Source organism: Syngnathus scovelli, chromosome 5 (assembly GCF_024217435.2).
Source record: "Syngnathus scovelli strain Florida chromosome 5, RoL_Ssco_1.2, whole genome shotgun sequence".
NCBI lineage: Eukaryota > Metazoa > Chordata > Actinopteri > Syngnathiformes > Syngnathidae > Syngnathus > Syngnathus scovelli.
In genome coordinates, this window is record NC_090851.1 from 19421910 (window position 1) to 19440964 (window position 19055).

General features: G+C 45.8%; 1 protein-coding gene across 13 annotated transcripts in view; it reads right to left on the reverse strand.

The window, feature by feature from the left end:
• Positions 1-19055, reverse strand: part of LOC125969391 (teneurin-3) — a 519170-nt gene that overhangs the window by 183687 nt on the left and 316428 nt on the right. For all 13 annotated transcript variants that reach the window (XR_007481537.2, XM_049721351.2, XM_068650689.1 and 10 more), the window contains 3 exons: positions 13146-13265; positions 10749-10829; positions 10521-10645 (listed from right to left, as the gene is read on the reverse strand). Coding sequence is in view for 12 of the 13 variants with exons in the window: in XM_049721351.2 (XP_049577308.1) it covers positions 10521-10645; positions 10749-10829; positions 13146-13265 (326 nt within the window). In the remaining variant the exon portion in view is untranslated. The remainder of the gene's footprint in view (positions 1-10520; positions 10646-10748; positions 10830-13145; positions 13266-19055) is intronic.

Below are 19055 nucleotides of genomic sequence, written 5' to 3' on the forward strand. Positions count from 1 at the left end.
TTAGCCGGAGCGGCGGTGCTATACAAGCTAGCGCGACGGCGGCGAGCGGAAAACGAGCGGGAGCCCTCGTAAATCTGAGGCAGAGAGGGTTCCGTTCTGCCCTACCGTCAATTCATCTGGCGAATGTCCGCTCCCTGGCGAACAAGATGGACGAACTGCTGCTCCTCACTTCAAAGAACACGGACTTCAGCAGATCCGCCGCGCTGTGTTTTGTTGAGACGTGGCTTAGCGAACGAACCCCCCACCACGCCATGGAGTTAGCTGGGTTTCGGCTAACGCGTGCAGATCGCAGCGCGGAGCTCTCCGGAAAATCAAAGGGAGGTGGTCTCTGTTTCTACATTAATGAACGTTGGTGTACCGATGTCATGGTGTTGAAAGAGTTTTGCAGCCCTCTCCTAGAAACACTTTTCATAAACTGCCGGCCGTTCTATTCACCACGGGAGTTCTCCTCGATCGTCATGGCGGCTGTTTACATCCCACCACACGCACGTGCGAGTGAAGCCACGCAGACGCTGGCTGACCAGGTGACAGACATGGAGAAACTTCTACCAAATTCACTAATCATTGTTCTGGGTGATCTTAACAGGGCGAACCTCGCACACGAACTCCCCAGATACAGACAGCACATAACGTGTCCCACCAGAGGGGCACAGACACTGGACCACTGCTACACCGTAATTAAGGATGCATACCACTCTGTGGCTCGTGCAGCTTTAGGACTCTCGGACCACTGTCTAGTTCATCTGATCCCTGCCTACAGACAGAAACTAAAAACTTCTAAGCCTGTGGTGAGGACTGTCAGGAAGTGGACAGTGGAGTCAAGGCAGGACCTCCAAGCCTGCTTTGACTGCACCGATTGGAGTGTTTTTGAAGCTGCAAATTCAGACTTGCATGAACTCACTGACACTGTCACATCATACATCAGTTTTTGTGAGGATCTGTGTGTGCAGACTAAGACCTTCTGCACGTACAACAACGACAAACCTTGGTTTACACCGAACCTTAGGAGGCTGTGCAAAGTCAAGGAGGAGGCCTACAGGAGCGGCGACCGGGACCTGTTCAAGCAGACCAGAAACACACTGAACCGAGAGGTCAGGAAAGCCAGGAGGTGTTACGGGGAGAGCCTGGAGAGACACCTCTCTGCCAATCCTGATCCCTCAACAGTGTGGAAAGGCCTGCAGAGCATCACGGGCTTCAAGAAACGAACCCCCCGTCCTGTGGAGAGCCCAAGGCTCGCTGACCAGCTAAACAGGTTCTACTGCAGGTTTGATCGGTCCTCCCACACAACGGGACCTCCTGCAGCACAATCCACACAATCCACATACTCACCTCCCCCCACAACTGCTCTGTCCACACCTCCATCACCGTGGTCACCGACTCTCTCTCTTGCAGAGGCCGCGCCCGCACTCCAGATTCGCGAGGAGGAAGTGCGCCAGATGTTCCGGAGACAAAAGATCAGGAAGGCACCGGGCCCAGACGGCGTGTCACCTTCCTGCTTGAAAGTCTGCGCTGAGCAGCTGGCGCCCACCTTTGCACGGATCTTCAACCGTTCCCTGGAGCTGTGTGAGGTGCCCTCGTGCTTCAAGAGCTCCACCATCGTTCCAGTGGCCAAGAAGCCCGCCATCACAGGTATGAATGACTATAGACCTGTTGCACTGACATCTGTGGTCATGAAATCTTTCGAGAGGTTAGTACTGAACCACCTGAAGGATGTCACGGGCCCCCTGCTGGACCCCCTCCAGTTTGCCTACCGGGCAAACAGGTCGGTGGATGATGCGGTCAACATGGGACTGCACTACATCCTGCAACACCTGGACACCCCAGGAAAGTACGCCAGGATCCTGTTTGTGGACTTCAGCTCGGCGTTCAACACCATCGTTCCTGACATCCTCCAACAGAAGCTCATCCAGCTTGCGGTGCCTGCCTCCACCTGTCAGTGGATCACCAGCTTCCTGACCAACAGGAGACAGCGTGTGAGGCTGGGGAGCATCACATCTGACACCCTGACCACCAACACTGGAGCCCTGAAGTATGCAGACGACACCACTCTCATCGGACTGATCCAGAACGGTGATGAGACTGCGTACAGACAGGAGGTGGAGCGGCTGGTCCACTGGTGCAGCCAAAACCACCTGGACCTGAACCTGCTCAAGACCGTGGAGATGACAGTGGACTTCAGGCGAGGCCCTTCACCACTTTCACCCCTCACTATCCGCAGTAATACTATTCTCTCATCAGACACCTTCAAGTTCCTGGGAACCACAATCTCTCGGGACCTGAAATGGACCGGCCACATAGACTCTGACCGGAAGAAGGCCCAGCAGAGGCTGTACTTCCTGAGACAGCTCAAGAAGTTCAACCTGCCACGGGAGCTGCTGAAGACCTTCTACACTGCCATCATCCAGTCTGTCCTCTGCACCTCCATCACTGTCTGGTTTGGATCGGCCTCCAAACAAGACAAGCACAGACTGCAACGGACAATAAGGACTGCAGAAAAGATAATTGGAATCAACCTCCCATCTATCCAAGACTTGTACCTGTCCAGGACAAGGAAACGTGCAAGTAACATCTCAACAGACCCTTCGCACCCAGGTTGCAGCCTGTTTGAACTACTCCCCTCCGGACGCCGTTATAGAGCTCTGTACACTAAAACCAGCAGACACAGAGACAGCTTCTTCCCCCAGGCTGTCGCTCTGATGAACTCACACCACTCTTAGAGTCTCAGAGTCATTACTGTGCAATAACATCCCGCTTGCCACACCTTTTTTGTCTACACTGTTTGTACTATGTGTCCTCTCTGCATCCATTGCAGCCTGGTCATCCTAGAAGAGGGACCCTCCCATCTGTGGTCTCTTCTCCAGGTTTCTCATTTCCCCTAGCTGGAGTTTTGAGTTTTTCCTTGCCCTCTTGGGAGTTTAAGATCAGGGGGTGTTTGAGAATATCTTTCGTTCTTCACATGTCCTGAGTGTTGTTGTTAGTCACCTAAATGTTGAACAGAGGCTGTGATTTACCGAAGTCAAATTCCTTGTTTGGCACGCTCAAACATGGCGAATAAAAAACTCTTGAATCTTGAATCTTGAAAGGGCCCATAAATTATTGTCAATTACAAATTGACAGAGCCTAATTGTCAATTAGTCACTGACTGCCAGCACGAGCAAAGTCATGGCAATAAACACTCATAGTATAGAGGCTGCATGTGAAGAAAATCAGAACCAACAGTAAAAGGAGAGTTATATCTGGACATGTGGCTCAGCTTCTCAAAGTCAGTCTTAGTATACAAAAGTGATCTGGATAAATGTTTTTTTTCTTAAACAGCAGAGATTTTTAGGACAATTTAGATTTACTGAATAAAATAAAATTGACTGCCATACAATTTGAATTTAAGAGATAAAAATAAAAACTGTTTAATGTATTTATAAAAATTGTAGTTTGTTCATATTGGCATCATATTGTGTCTGACTTCATAAGACCAAGTCGGGTTGTTGTGATGCGTCTAGTGTGTTGGTGGAGTGCCCAGTGCATGTCACTTCTCACTGTCAACCTTCACCGCTGGCTAGCAGTATGCGAACAGGAGAGCCGAGTGCATAGCCTCTCTAACAGCAAGCCCTATGTAGTGCCTCCACGCGGCGACGAATGGTAACTGGGTACAACACGGACCCAAGCAAAACTACAAGGGACTTGGAGGAGGTCTGGCCCCTAGACGTGCGGCACGCAGGCCCACCGGTGTGTGGACACGCCCTGGTGCCCACGAACCAGCCCCCAACTATGGGTTAAATAGTACCACTGCCCAGTGGGCTCCTCGGGAGAGGAACTGGCTAAGGGAGTCAACCCCTACAGAAAATCAATTTCCCCTTGGGTTGGTGTCAGGAAGGGCATCCGACTGTAAAAACCTTTGCTCCAAAAATATTCTCAGTATGGCTAGACAAACACAGAAGAGACGGGCACAGCCTTAAGTACCCCGTGGGCATTTTCATCAGCCTACGACAAAAAGAATGATGGAAAAGGAGGCCAAACCGCAGGTGGATATGACGGCTCTCAGCCCGATGGACTGCGGGGAGGCCTAAACCGGAATAGAGAGGGGCAGGGGGCACGTGTTAGGGTGGCTACATGGAACATCGGCACCATGTCGCACCGATCCGGGGAGGTGGTTGAGGCTCTACACAGGAGAAGGGTGGATGTCTGCTGTGTCCAGGAGTCGAGATGGAAGGGTGGAAGTGCAAGGATGCTGGGTGCAATCGGCAGAAGGTACAAGTTCTTCTGGCAAGGCTGCAATGAAGGGACTGATGGTGTTGGAGTACTTATCGCTGAAAAGTGGATAGATCAAGTGCTAAGCATTGGCAGGGTGAATGAGCGGATCATCTTTGTGAAGTTGATCGTTGGGAAGCGCCTGGCAAACGTAATTTCAATCTATGCCCCTCAAGTTGGCAGAAGTCAGGACGAGAAGGATGCGTTCTGGGACAAGGCCATCATGGTGCTGTCAGGGATCCCCCAGAATGAGGTCATAATTCTGGGAGGTGATCTGAATGGACACGTGGGGAGAGAGTCCGATGGCTTTGAGGGGGTACATGGGAGACAGGGGTACGGCATGCGGAACGCAGAAGGAGAGAGGATCCTAGAGTTCGGCGACGCACTGGCGCTGGTGCTGTGCAACACGCTTTTCAAGAAGGACGAAGCCAAATTAGTAACATACAGTTCGGGTGGCTACAAGAGCACAATAGATTACATCATGGTCAGAAAGGAGGACCGCATCCTGGTTAGGGATGCCAAGGCAATCCCCGGAGAAGAGTGTGTGTCTCAGCATCGCTTAGTCATGGGAGACCTAACTCTGCGAATCAAGAAGGTGGGGGCTAAGAAGCATCCTCCCAAGTTGAAGGTGTGGAAGCTACATAGCGCAGGGAGTAAAAACGAGTTTAGGGAGAAGATTGAGCATATAGCAGAAGAAGTGGAGGAGATGATGGAGTCGGGTGGTGTGGATGGCAAGTGGCAGGCAATGAAGAAGGCTCTGCTTGAAGCTACAGAGGAGGTGTGCGGATGGTCAAAGGGTAAAGCAAGAGAAAGAGAGACATGGTGGTGGAATGACAGCGTCGAAAGAGCGGTGAATGAGAAGAGGAGGTGCCATAAAGTATGAAAGGAATCTAAAAGGGAGGCAGACCGAGCGCGGTATGTAGAGGCAAGGAGGGCGTCACGGACAGCAGTGTGGGAGGCCCAAGAGACCAAGCGGAAAGAATTTGCAAGTGAATTGGAGAGTGTGAGAGGACGAAAGAGCTTCTTCAAGATAGCAAAGCAAATGGTTTAGGAGAGGCGTGATGTGACCGGTGCAAACTGTGTAAAGGATGAGGATGGCAACATCATGACAGACAACAGAGGAGTGAAGGAAGTATGGTGAAGGTACATGGAGAAGCTGCTAAATGTGGAGAATGACTGGGATGTAGAGGTGGGATGTGGCGAAGTGGAGGGTGAATGTGGCCTGATCACGCGAACAGAAGTGGGGAAAGCCATGAAGGCCATGAAGGATGGAAAGGCAGCTGGACCATCTGGAGTGGTGGCAGAGATGCTAAAGGCAGCGGGAGACGTCGGTGTGCAGTGGATGACTGACCTGTGTAACAGTGTCATCGCTGAGGGACACATTCCGGAGGTCTGGACAAGAAGCGTCCTGGTGCCACTATTCAAAGGGAAGGGGGACCCACTTGCATGCGGGTCATACAGGGCCATAAAGCTGCTGGAGCATGGAATGAAGTTGTTAGAGAGGGTGTTGGAAAGGAGGGTGAGGTCACGGGTAGAGGTGGACAAGATGCAGTATGGCTTCATGCCTGGTAAAGGTACAACAGACGCAATTTTTGTCATCCGACAGATGCAGGAGAAACACCAGGAGAAGAGGAAGAGGTTGTACTTCGCTTTTGTTGACCTGGAAAAAGCATTCGACAGGGTGCCAAGGGAGGTGGTGAGATGGGCCCTAAGGAAGTCGGGCGTGGAAGAGGGACTGGTTAAGGCTGTGATGACTCTCTACTGCAGAGCATGCATAGCTGTTAGAACAGGAGTTGGCGACAGAAGAAAGTTATGTCGTATAACGTAGAGGGAACAAGACCCAGTGGCCGACCTAAAAAGACCTGGCAGACGACCGTGTCAGTCGACATGAAGGCACTCGGCATCAACCACGAGATGGCCATGGACCGTTCCCGGTGGAAGAAAGCCATATCAAGAACCCAGTCCAACCCAGCGGTGCCTGGAAAACGGACTTTAAACCGATGATGATGATGATGATGTTCATCATATTGGCAATCTTTTTTTTCAGTTCCCAGGGATTAACCTGGCAAAAATAATGGAATTAAATGAAATTAAAAAATCACAATTTCAAAAACAATAACAAATAGGGTGGCACGGTAACGCACTGGTTAACACGTCCGCCTCACAGTGCAAAGGTTGCAGGTTCGATTCCGGCTCCGTCCTTCCTGTGCAGAATTTGCATGTTCTCACCGTACCTGTACAGGTTTCTTCTGGGTACTTGGGTACTATATCAAAAACATGCATGGTAGGCTCGATTGAGCATTCTAAATTGCCCCTAAGTTTGAGTGTGAATGGTTGTTTGTCTATGTGGGCCCTGCGATTGGTTGGCAATCAGTTCAGGGTTTACGCTGCTTACGCCCAAAAACTACTGGGATAGGTTCCAGCCCAACCGTGACCCTTCTGAGGATAAAGTGGTTTGAATTATGGATAGATGAACAATAATAAATTGTTCTACATAGTCAAAAGGTTGCACCTCAAATGACGTTGTGTATTCGCAAAACTGCTCTGCAAAGGGAAAAAATATATATTTTGAGCCTTGACTCTTCTCCTGGCATAGAAACACCGTTTTCAGCATTTAACCCTAACCTTGTCCCTCAGATACATACCCTTTAGGTTTATTTGCAGGTGGTCATTTTTTATTAAGTATTTTTATCAATTACATCACATGTGCGGGACTACCAAATAAGATAATGGTTTCGCAAATCCACCATCTATATTACTTAGAGAGAATTTTGTAGTTCAAACAACTCAAGGATGCCAAAGTGGAAAGATCAAAATTTTCATTGTTGGATGCATCAATCCACACAACTCATTGCACCGTCTCCCAGCATCAGAACCTCAAAAAAGTGCCTGGTCAAATGTCATTTTTCAAGCAGTGTTCCCACGTCTGTGGGGAAAGTCATGCTTGTTCAAGGACGAGTGTTTCAGAAATATTTTGTTAGAATAGAAATTTGCCGATTCGTTTCGTTTATGGTTCATTTCCTTCAATCTACGGAAACGACGGACACAGTAAAGCAGTAAGCTTGAGATGACAAAAATAATGAACTATATTTCAATTTAATAATAATGCGTGTTTATGCACTTGTTTTCATAGCATTAGCGTCAGTCTTTCTGCTGATTTTAGAGTATTGTGCTCTATGCTTTCACATCTTGTGGATGTATTTTGCATAGTTGAATCAGATGAATTGCATCGTAGGTGCTGTATTATTCTTGGGGATCACAATGTGTTAAATGCATTTGTTAGCTTCTCGCTAACGCTAGCATCAGCTTCCTGGTTAACTTGACTGCAATATGTGTTCATAAATATTGTGAGGGGATTTATTTTGTTACGTGTTATGTATGCATGGACAAGTCCTCTGCCATCGACATCTTTTAATCAATCAAAAAGTTTGTGGCGCAAATAAACGCTACCTCGGCTAAAAATTATAAATATGTCGACCAGAAAGGGAGGCACACATCTTGCGGCCTGGAGGGAGTGGGGTGTGAAGTATCTAATTTGCATTTAAAGAGACCGCACCAAAACGGCTTGCTCTGAGCCACACCTCAGAACAAGTATAAAAGAGGAACCTGTGATGCTATCAAAACGAGGAATTCAGACAAAAGCATTGTTGTTCCACTTTATATAGACCACAATTGAATGAGTAAAATGTAAAACAGAAGAATTTATTAACGTGATATGTAAGCTTTAAACTATCGATATGAAACTATAGATATGAAACTATAAATCATAATGGCGCACGGTGAATGCATGCGTATCATCGAGGGAGTATGGCCGGTGTGCCAAAGTAAAAAAAAAAAAAAAAAAAAAGTGAAAATCAGTATCCGCTGGTGCAGGAGTGCACTTGCATTGAGTGAAAGGGGGAAGCCGTTGCGACAGACAGTACCAGCCTGTTTTCAATAAAATCATGAAGAATACATATACCATTGTGTTTGGCAAATACTATCTTTAGAAGCTAGGTCTCTTTTCTTTTCTTTTATTGTTTTAAGTTCTCACTCGCCTTCTGCGCGAGGTGTGTTCAATGACCACTCACACCGTCGGAAAACTCACTAATTGCACCAAAAAGAAACAAGTTTGTGAGCACATTGCAGGGAGTATGTGGAAGCATACAATAATTTATTAGCGTGACTTTTTCTGCATCTTCTCCGTGGTATGTTTAACAAGTGTAGACAATTAGAACAGGTTCCCCCCTCCCCAAGCAAAGTTAGGAGGTCAAGAATAAAGTGACATTCAATGTTTGTTATATATAATGTTTGAAAAAGCAAAAATAAAACTGTTGCGACTGATTGCCTGCGATTGGCTGGCAACCAGTTCAGGATGTCCCCCGCCTACTGCCCGATGACGGCTGGGAAAGGCTCCAGCAGGCCCACGACCCCCGTGGAGACAAAGCGGTACAGAAAATGGATGGATGGATGGAAAACTGTTGCGTTGTTTTTTTTTTTTGTGTGTGTTTGACACAGAGTAATAGAGCAAAAAGTGTGACTTTTGGGATAGTCCGGCACGGATAGTTTTCTTTTACATTGATTCCTAGGGGAAACGTTGCTACGACTTACAGACCTTTCTACATACAAACAAGATCGTGGAACAAATTAAGTTCGTAAGTTAGGTACCACTGTACGCATGCTGTTTTTGCTAATAGTAGATAAAAATGCATATTAAATAATATATTAGATTGATTAGGGTTATGACAAGGACAGGCATGCATGTCAATTTTCTTAAGAGCGACCATTGAGCTGTGATAGTTATATCATTGCAAGAATGTGTCTTTTACAGATAAGTGGATTAGTGTCTTTACAGATGATGTGATTTACCACAGAGAGATGTACCGTATTTTTCGGACTAAAAGTCGCTCCGGAGTATAGGTCGCATTAGCCATAAAATGCACAATAACGTGAAAAAACACATTTATAAGTCGCTCCCGAGTATAAATCGCATTTTGGGGGGAAATTTATTCGACAAAATCCAACACCAAGAACAGACATGAACGAGCAACAACAGGCTAAACGATAGGTATGCTAACGTAACATAAACACAAACGAAGAGCTGAGAACGGGCCTCACGTAACATTCAGAGTTATTCAAATAACTATTACATAAATAACACGTTTATAAAACCATCTGTGTCACTCCAATTCATTAAATCCATCGACCGTTCTTTATGTCAACAATGGGTGCGCGCCGCTGACGTCGCTTGCACTTCAAAATATTCCACAGGCCCATATAACGATATATAAATTATATATCAAATAACTATTATATAAGCAATAATATTATCAAACCAGCTGTGTCACTCCAAGTTATTAAATCCATCGATCAAATTCTTCATCCTTTGTCAACAACGCTGCGAGTGCGCCCTGACGTCAGCCTCGTCGTTATTCCACAGATCTAGTTATATAACTATATAGTAGCGTTAACAAAGTACAAGGAAAGACGTGGGTTTGGTAAACGGCTCTTTATTTAAAAAAACAAGAGTTCAACGAGCCAACAACTACTGAACTGTAACGATAAAAACATATACAAGTTGCTACACGAAATAAAATATATCAAATTACTAACATACATAGTTCACCGCCACACGGCCCCAAGCACCAGCGTGGACTTCCAGGCGTGGACTTCCATCCTCGGAGGTGACACTTCCAGCCACGGAGGTGGAAGAGAGCTTCGTAGAGTAGGACCGGGCGTGCGTAAAAGCCATGTCCGAGCCCCATCTACCGTCCCCGGACTGCCACCCGGCCGAGCGCCGGCCCCCAACGTCTCTCCACGGAGGTGAAAGAGAGCTCCGTAGAGTAGGACCGGGCGTGCGTAAAAGCCACAATAGTTTTTCAAACCTTCTGTGTCACTCCAAATCATTAAATCCTTCAAACTCTTCGTCCTCCGTGTCACTTACAAACAAAGCCGGTAATGATGCCGGTAGATTCACATGTAAGTTGCTCCTCAGTATAAGTCGCCCCCCCCACCCAAACTATGGAAAAAAACGCGACTTATAGTCCGAAAAATACGGTGATTTTGGTGATTAATGAAATGTCTTGGGTTTGTGAGAGGCTTATCTCCTCATTATGAACAAAGAATCCACAAAGCACTTGGCCAAGATCAACTCCCAAAGTTACTAAAAGGCATCTGGGTCCAGTTAAATGCGAAGCAAAATTAGTCAATACTCTCTGCTCGCTAATGGGTTAATGTGTTATGGCGTGTGGGAGGGCGTGTATGAAATGAAGAGGAAAATCTTGAACTGGTCGTACCTGTGTGTGCGAAGGTGGTAATCCTTTCCGTCCATACACTCCAACAAGAGCACCTTTCTGCACTGAGATGTTAAATTTCAGGAACTGTGGTTGGTCAATGTAAAGCTGTGACCGCCAAAACACACCTACAAATAGATCAGAAGAATAAAGCATGGACATCGGTATCAGCTCAGTGATGTGGTGACATGACATTGACATAGGCTGTTTGAGTGCATGTGAGTAATTAACCTGGAGGGACATCTTGAATTGCTCTTCTGCCCACATCCACTTCTCCCGTGTCTATTGTATTATTTTCTATGAGGATTTTACCTGCAGACAAGCAAATAATCACAATGCAAAAAGTACATTCAGTTGGGACTGACATTATCCACAATGTAAGATTCATATTGAGCAATCTTGATTCAACATTTTGATAGCACATTTCTCAGTGACAAATCTTGAGAAATTAAGACTGAACCAAAAAAAAAATGAGACAATGTGATGCAATGTGAATACAGCTGAACCTCAATTTTACATGCTTCGATTCTACGCAATTTTCTGTCTAACGTGGTTTGGTCATAGACCCCAATTCATAAAGATATAAAGACAGTACGAAGCTAAATGACTAGCGCTTAAACCTTAGCTCCAGTGATTTAATTTCTATGACTTCAGGCGTTAGATAAGAAGTCGGAACATCATTCCATTGTGCAACCACGGAGACGGTGATTGGTAAGGGCTGTTTGACCTTTATAACTGCCTATGCTAATCAGATAGGACATCCCTACAAGATAGCTACCTCGATTGGTAGTATACCATATTGGCCCGAATATAAGACGACCCCCTCTTTTCCAAGACTCAACTTTGAAAATAGGACTTTTTGAACACCAAATTTAATTTTTATACAGAAAATGATTACATCTGAAACAAATGATTATAACAATATATTCGAGAGAAAAAGCATGTTATTTTACCTCATTCAAAGCATGCAAAAACTGTCTATCACATCTTAATATCTGAACATTTGTAAATGAATGGCTTCTGGTTTTTGAAATGTAAATAAACCAATCTACTGTGATAAAACAACACAATTGCAATAGCTGCATTAACCATCAAAGTGAAGTCTAACTGTAACTGTAGTCTTGAAACAAATCTGAATAAGGAAAAACATTGCAATAAAATAATGCAAACTGCTACCGCTATTGTTGGGGAGCCTGAGGACTGTATAGGCCCTAATAGGCGCAGTTAATTATGTAATGTTGGCCGTCTACGGGTGTTGTGTGACGTCAGAAGTTGAGCATTGATTTACGTGCTGTAATTCTGCTGTCTGTTGCAGAGCCACACACAGACACCCCACAAACCACACACACCCTTCACACGCTTCACACAATAACCTTTTGCCAGTTTGCCTGTATGCCCCTATGAGCCACAGTGCCTGTTACTTTTTTGCCAATAATTCAGTAAAGCAATCAAAACTGAACCACGTCTTCCCTCCTGTGTTCTGACCGACACCCGGGGGCGAAAAGAGCATAACCATCCGAGCCAACCCGGAAGACGTGGTTCAGTTTTGATTGCTTTACTGAATTACGTAATGGCAAAAAAGTAACAGGCACTGTGGCTCATAGGGGCATACAGGCAAACTGGCAAAAGGGTATAGGCACATGTTTGGTCCTAAGGATGTAAGAGCAGGTGCGTGTGGTGTAAATGGGTGAGTCTTTGGGTGTGTGAATGTGATTCTTGTGTGTGTGATTATTGTATGAAGCGTGTGAAGGGTGCGTGTGTGTGTGTGTGTTGTGTGCGTGTGCGTGCGTGTGTGTGTGTGATGGGTGGTGTGTATGTGTGTGTGGTTTTGCAACAGACCGAAATACAGCACCTAAGTCAACACTCAACTTTTGACGTCACACAACACAAGTAGACGGCACATATTACATAACTAACTGCGCGTAACGGTTCCGCTATTATACTAAATAACCATGAATGAAATACTCTCGGCAACACACCAAACATAAGTCATCGAGACAACAAAATACATTTGCTGGCGACCGTTAGTCGCCGTGTCGCTGCGTAACGGCTGTAGTCATGCATGTACGCTGCTTGTACGATGCGAAGCAAACTTAAAGGAGTGTGCCAGAGCTGTCAATCAAACGGCACGCACATGAAGCAAAACACGATCGGACAAACAGCACAACAGTGCACAGTGGTATGAATGCTGCTGGGAACCTGAATCCCCCCCCCCAGGATCAATAAAGTATAAATCAATCCATTAACCTGTAATATACAACAAATGTTACTACCGTGTATGAATATTTGGTTTAAGTATGATAATTAATCGGCTTCTCATAAAAATCCTGATGTATCAAACCATCAGGCACATATACACTTATAAATATAACAGTCACGGTTACTTTTACAACATCCAATAAATGTCTTGTTTCTCTGACTTTGATGGTATCAGCAGCGTTGCTCTTCTTCCCTCGACACTAACAAAAAAGAGCTAAGACTTCCTTTAAACCAGCTAAATACACATAGCGGAGAGGAGTCATTGCTGTTACAATTTCAAACAAATATGCTCAGCCATTTGTTCAGATTCATCTTTGAATTTATAAAAGTTAATAAACCAATCAGATTGTTTTTTAAGAAAAGACTCACCATTGTCTGTGGATATCATGAAGGTGTTGGGAGTTGTATCTCTTCCCACTCCTTCATTTTCAAACGCTCCATATCCCTCACTCTCCTGTAGCTGCCAGTTCAGACCAAACAGGTGCATTGCTGCAGCGAGATGAGGAAAGTGAGAACGTGAGTGCAAAAAGCAGGAGCAAGTGCACCACAAAATGAATAGCAAGCAATTATGGAAATATTGAAACTATACGGCATTGCAGACCGTTGGCATTCTAGCTGTTAATTTGTTGAGGTAATTTGGAGAAATTGCACCCAACTCTTCCAGAAGCAGCTCCCACAAGTTAGATCGGTTGGATGGGCACTTCTTGCGTACCATACGGTCAAGCTGGTCCCACAACAGCTCAATGGGGTTCAGATCTGGTGACTGCGCTGGCCACTCCATTACCGATAGAATACCAGCTGCCTGCTTCTGCTCTAAATAGTTCTCGCACAATTTGGAGGTGTGTTTGGGGTCATTGTCCTGTTGTAGGATGAAATTGGCTCCAATCAAGCGCTGTCCACTGGGTATGGCATGGCGTTGCAAAATGGAGTGATAGCCTTCCTTATTCAGAATCCCTTTTACCCTGTACAAATCTCCCACCTTACCAGCACTAAAGCAACCCCAGACCATCACATTACCTCCTCCATGCTTAACAGATGGCGTCAGGCATTCTTCCAGCATCTTTTCATTTGTACATTAGAGTCTCTAGTTTGAGAAACAGACGCCTCACAGGTCCCCAACTGGCATCTTCATTAAATAGTACTCGGAAAACACCAGTGTCAACATCTACAGTGAAGAGGCGGCTGCGGGATTCTGGGCTTCAGGTCAGAGTGGCAAAGAAAAAGCCATATCTGAGACTGGCCAACAAAAGAAAAAGATTAAGATGGGCAAAAGAACACAGACATTGGACAGAGGAAGACTGGAAAAAAAGTGTTGTGGACGGATGAATCCAAGTTTGAGGTGTTTGGATCACAAAGAAGAACGTTTGTGAGATCCAGAACAAATGAAAAGATGCTGGAAGAATGCCTGACACCATCTGTTAAGCATGGAGGAGGTAATGTGATGGTCTGGGGTTGCTTTGGTGCTGGTAAGGTGGGAGATTTGTACAGGGTAAAAGGGATTCTGAATAAGGAAGGCTATCACTCCATTTTGCAACGCCATGCCATACCCAGTGGACGGCGCTTGATTGGAGCCAATTTCATCCTACAACAGGACAATGACCCCAAACACACCTCCAAATTGTGTGAGAACTATTTAGAGCAGAAGCAGGCAGCTGGTATTCTATCGGTAATGGAGTGGCCAGCGCAGTCACCAGATCTGAACCCCATTGAGCTGTTGTGGGAGCAGCTTGACCGTATGGTACGCAAGAAGTGCCCATCCAACCGATCTAACTTGTGGGAGCTGCTTCTGGAAGCGTGGGGTCCAATTTCTCCAGATTACCTCAACAAATTAACAGCTAGAATGCCAAAGGTCTGCAATGCCGTAATTGCTGCAAATGGAGGATTCTTTGACGAAAGCAAAGTTTGATGTAAAAAAAATCTTATTTCAAATACAAATCATTATTTCTAACCTTGTCAATGTCTTGACTCTATTTTCTATTCATTTCACAACGTTTGGTGGTGAATAAGTGTGACTTTTCATGGAAAACACAAAATTGTTTGGGTGACCCCAAACTTTTGAACGGTAGTGTATATATATATATATATATATATATATATATATATATATATATATATAAAACATAAAACAAAAACTTTCTCCTCACCCCCCGTGGGTGGTCTCTTTTTCCCTTCAAGCTCGGGTCCTCTACCAGAGGCCTGGGAGCTTGAGGGTTCTACGCAGTATCTTTGCTGTTCCTAGTACTGCACTTTTCTGGACTGAGATGTCAGATGTTTTTCCTGGGATCTGTTTCAGCCACTCCTCCAGTTTGGGGGTTACTGCCCCTAGTGCTCCAATGACCACAGGTACCACTAAAGTCTTCACTCTCCAGGCCTTCTCCAGCTCTTCTCTGAGCCCTTGATATTTCTCAAGTTTCTCATGTTCCTTTTTCCTAATGTTACCATCATTTGGGATGGCTATGTCAACCACAACGGCTTTCCTCTGCTATTTGTCCACCACCACAATGTCCGGTTGGTTCGCCATTACCATTCTGTCTGTCTGGATCTGGAAGTCCCAGAGGATCTTGGCTTGGTCATTCTCTACCACCTTTGGAGGTGGTTCCCACTTGGATCTTGGGACTTCCAGTCCATACTCTGCACAGATGTTCCTGTACACTATTCCAGCTACTTGGTTATGGCGCTCCATGTATGCTTTACCTGCCAGCATCTTACACCCTGCAGTTATGTGCTGGATTGTCTCAGGACCTTCTTTGCACAATCTGCACCTGGGGTCTTGTCTGGTGTGGTAGATTTGGGCCTCTATTGCTCTGGTGCTCAAGGCCTGTTCTTGTGCAGCCAGGATCAGTGCCTCTGTGCTGTCCTTCAGACCAGCTCTTTCTAGCCATTGGTAGGATTTCTGGATATCAGCCACTTGTTTCGGTGGTACATCCCATGTAGGGGCTTCTCCTCCCATGATGGTCCCTCCAGCACCTCATCTTCCTTTGATGCCCATTGTCTGAGACATTCACTGAGCACGTCATCCGTTGGGGCCTTATCCCTGATGTACTTATGGATCTTGGATGTTTCATCTTGGATAGTGGCTCTCACGCTCGCTAGTCCTTGGCCTCCTTCTTTACGGCTAGTATACAGTCTCAGGGTGCTGGACTTGGGATGGAACCCTCCATGCATGGTTAGGAGCTTCCGTGTCTTGATATCTGTGGTCTGTATATCCTCCTTTGGCCACCGTATGATTCCTGCAGGGTATCTGATTACTGGTAGGGCGTAGCTGTTAATGGCTAGGGACTTGTTCTTGCCGTTGAGCTGACTTCTTAGGACTTGCCTTACTCGATGGAGGTATTTGACTGTGGCTGCTTTCCTTGTTTCCCCGTCAAGGTTGCCATTTGCCTGTGGAATTCCAAGGTATTTGTAGCTGTCCTCAATGTCTGCTATTGTTCCTTCTGGGAGTGAGACCCCCTCTGTGTGGATTACCTCTTTTAGTCACCATGCGGCCACATTTCTCAAGTCCGAATGACATTCCGATGTCAGAGCTGTAGATCCTGGTAGTGTGGATCAGGGAGTCAATGCCCCACTCGTTCTTAGCGTACAGCTTTATGTCATCCATGTAGAGGAGGTGCCTGATGGTGGCCCCCATTCCTGAGTTGATTATTTGGCTGAGGGGGTTCAGTCCTATACAGAACAGCATTGGGGACAGAGCGTCTCCTTGGTATATACCACATTTGATGGTCACGTGTGCAAGTGGCTTGCCATTGGCTTCAAGTGTGGTTTTCCACTGTTTCATCGAGTTGGCGATGGAGGTTCTCAGAGTCCCATTGATGTTGTACAGCCTCAAGCATTCAGTGATCCAAGTATGTGGCATTGAGTCATATGCTTTCTTGTAATCAATCCAGGCAGTGCTCAGCTTGGTACGTCTGGTTCTGCAGTCTTGGGTGACTGTTCTATCCACCAGGAGTTGATGTTTTGCTCCTCTGGTATTTTTACCAATCCCTTTCTGAGCAGTGCTCATGTATTGATCCATGTGCCCGCTGATCTTATCTGATATTATGCCCGACATCAGCTTCCATATTGTGGAGAGGCAGGTGATTGGCCGGTAGTTGGATGGGACCCTTTGAAGGATCCTTCTGGATCAGGATCGTACGCCCTTGGGTTAGCCATTCAGGGTGAGTCCCATCCCTTAGCAGCTGGTTCATTTGTGCTGCCAGGCGCTCATGGAGAGTTGTAAGTTTCTTGAGCCAGTAGCTGTGGATCATGTCAGGGTCTGGTGCTGTCCAGTTTTTCATTCCTGAGACTCTTCTCTGGATGTCTGCCACTGTGATGGTTACTGGGTTCTGTTCAGGGAGCTTGCTGTGGTCCTTTCTCAGAGCCACCAGCCACTGTGCATCCTTCTTATGTGATGCCTCCCGCTCCCATATATCCTTCCAGTACTGTTCAGTTTTCAGCCTTGTCTGCTCTGCTATTATTCCCCTGCCACTGAGCGTACACTTTCGCTGGTTGTGTTGTGAACAACCTGTTTATTTGTTTTGGCTTCATTCTCTCTTGTATACCTCTTTAGGCAGCTGGCCAAGGCTTGGAGTCTTTGTTTGGCAGTTTCGAGTGCTTCAGGTATGGGCATCTGGCTGTATTTCTTGGGAACTTGCTTTTTCATTGCACCTTTCTGGGCCTCTGTCATTTGGCTCACTTCTCTCCGTGCTATCTTGATTTTGGCCTCCAGCCTTCTCTTCCATGGTGGGCACTGTTGTGGTCGCATATGGTCATTCTTCTTGTAGCCAAGCATTTCTAGGATCACTGCTGCTGATGTGTATATCAGCTCATTGGTTTTAGTGATGGTAGCCGTAGGAATTGTTGTCAGTGCTGCATTCACATCTTCTAGGAGACTTTCTGAGGGTACTTCAGTTAGCCTCTGCAGTGTGTATCTAGGTTCCCGAGCATTCATTCTTGCCGTGATCTTGCTCTTCAGGCCAGTTGCTGCCTCGTTCAGCTTGATTGTGCTTATTGGGGTTTCGTACCCAACCTCTGGACTTGTACATGGATTTAATTGGTCTCTGACCTGGTGCTCTGGTTGACCTTCGCTATGGCATTTGTGTTGTATCTCATCAATCTCGAGCTGTGATAGCAGGTGCCGTTTATGGATATTGGAACATTGAGCTACTAGTTGCTTGGCCGATAGTGTTGATTGTGGGTATCGAAGTTGCCATTGTTCCCGCATTCTCCGCATGTAACCCCTCTCGCTCGGGTTGCTGGAGTAGTAGCATTCCAACAGATCCTTATTCTCGCATCTCGCCCATTTGTGTCTTGTTCCAGTAGCCCATTTTTCATCAGGGTGCTCTGGTTCCCCAACACCTGACGCAGACCTTGTTTGTCCGGGCGATTTGTTTGTCATATTGTGCCCCTGCCGGGAATCGAACCTGGGTCTCCCGTTTGTAAGTCATGTGACTTACCGATTGAGCTAGTCAGCCGTATATATATATATATATATATATATATATATATCCGGACGCACCGGAGAATAAGTCGCATTTTTGGGGGAAATGTATTTGATAAAATCCAACACCAAGAACGGACCTGTCATCTTGAAAGGCAATTTAAAATAAAGGTAGGTAACAACAGGCTGAACACTACGGTATGCTAACGTTACATAAACACATAAACAAGGAACTAAGAATGTGCCTAACGTAATATATTAAAAGTTATTCAATTAACTATAGCATAAATAACATGCTAACAAGTTTATCAAACCATCCGTGTCACTCCAAATCATTAAATCCAACGGAATTTTCATCTTCGGTGTTACTTATAAACAACAAGTAGAAGATGCAGAACTTCCTCTTCTACGTCGCTTAAATCAGACTCATCGTCAGTTGCAGTTCCAACTATTCCACAGGACGAGAGCACCCTCTTAGGTTTAGTGTGAAAATTACATGTCAAACGATATGTGATAATAATTTCACACAGAAATTGGTCCTGAGTATAAGTCGAACCAGAAACATTATAATTATAGTCCAGAAAATACGGTACACCTTTCTATCATCCTAATCTTACTCCTCCTCTGCTCTGTCATTCACACGGTGATTCCATGGATGAAAGAGAAGGTCTTGACATTGATAAAACATCATGAGGGGTAACTGGTGATTCAGTTTTAGGATAGCTAAACAAGAGTGAGTGGCAACTTCTTGAAGATGTCAAACCTGAAAACCTCTATTCGTTAGAAAATAACTTAATCTGCTTCACTACAAGCCCCTTATGACGATTGAAATAAATGGACTTCGTTTTCCCTCGCCCGGACGC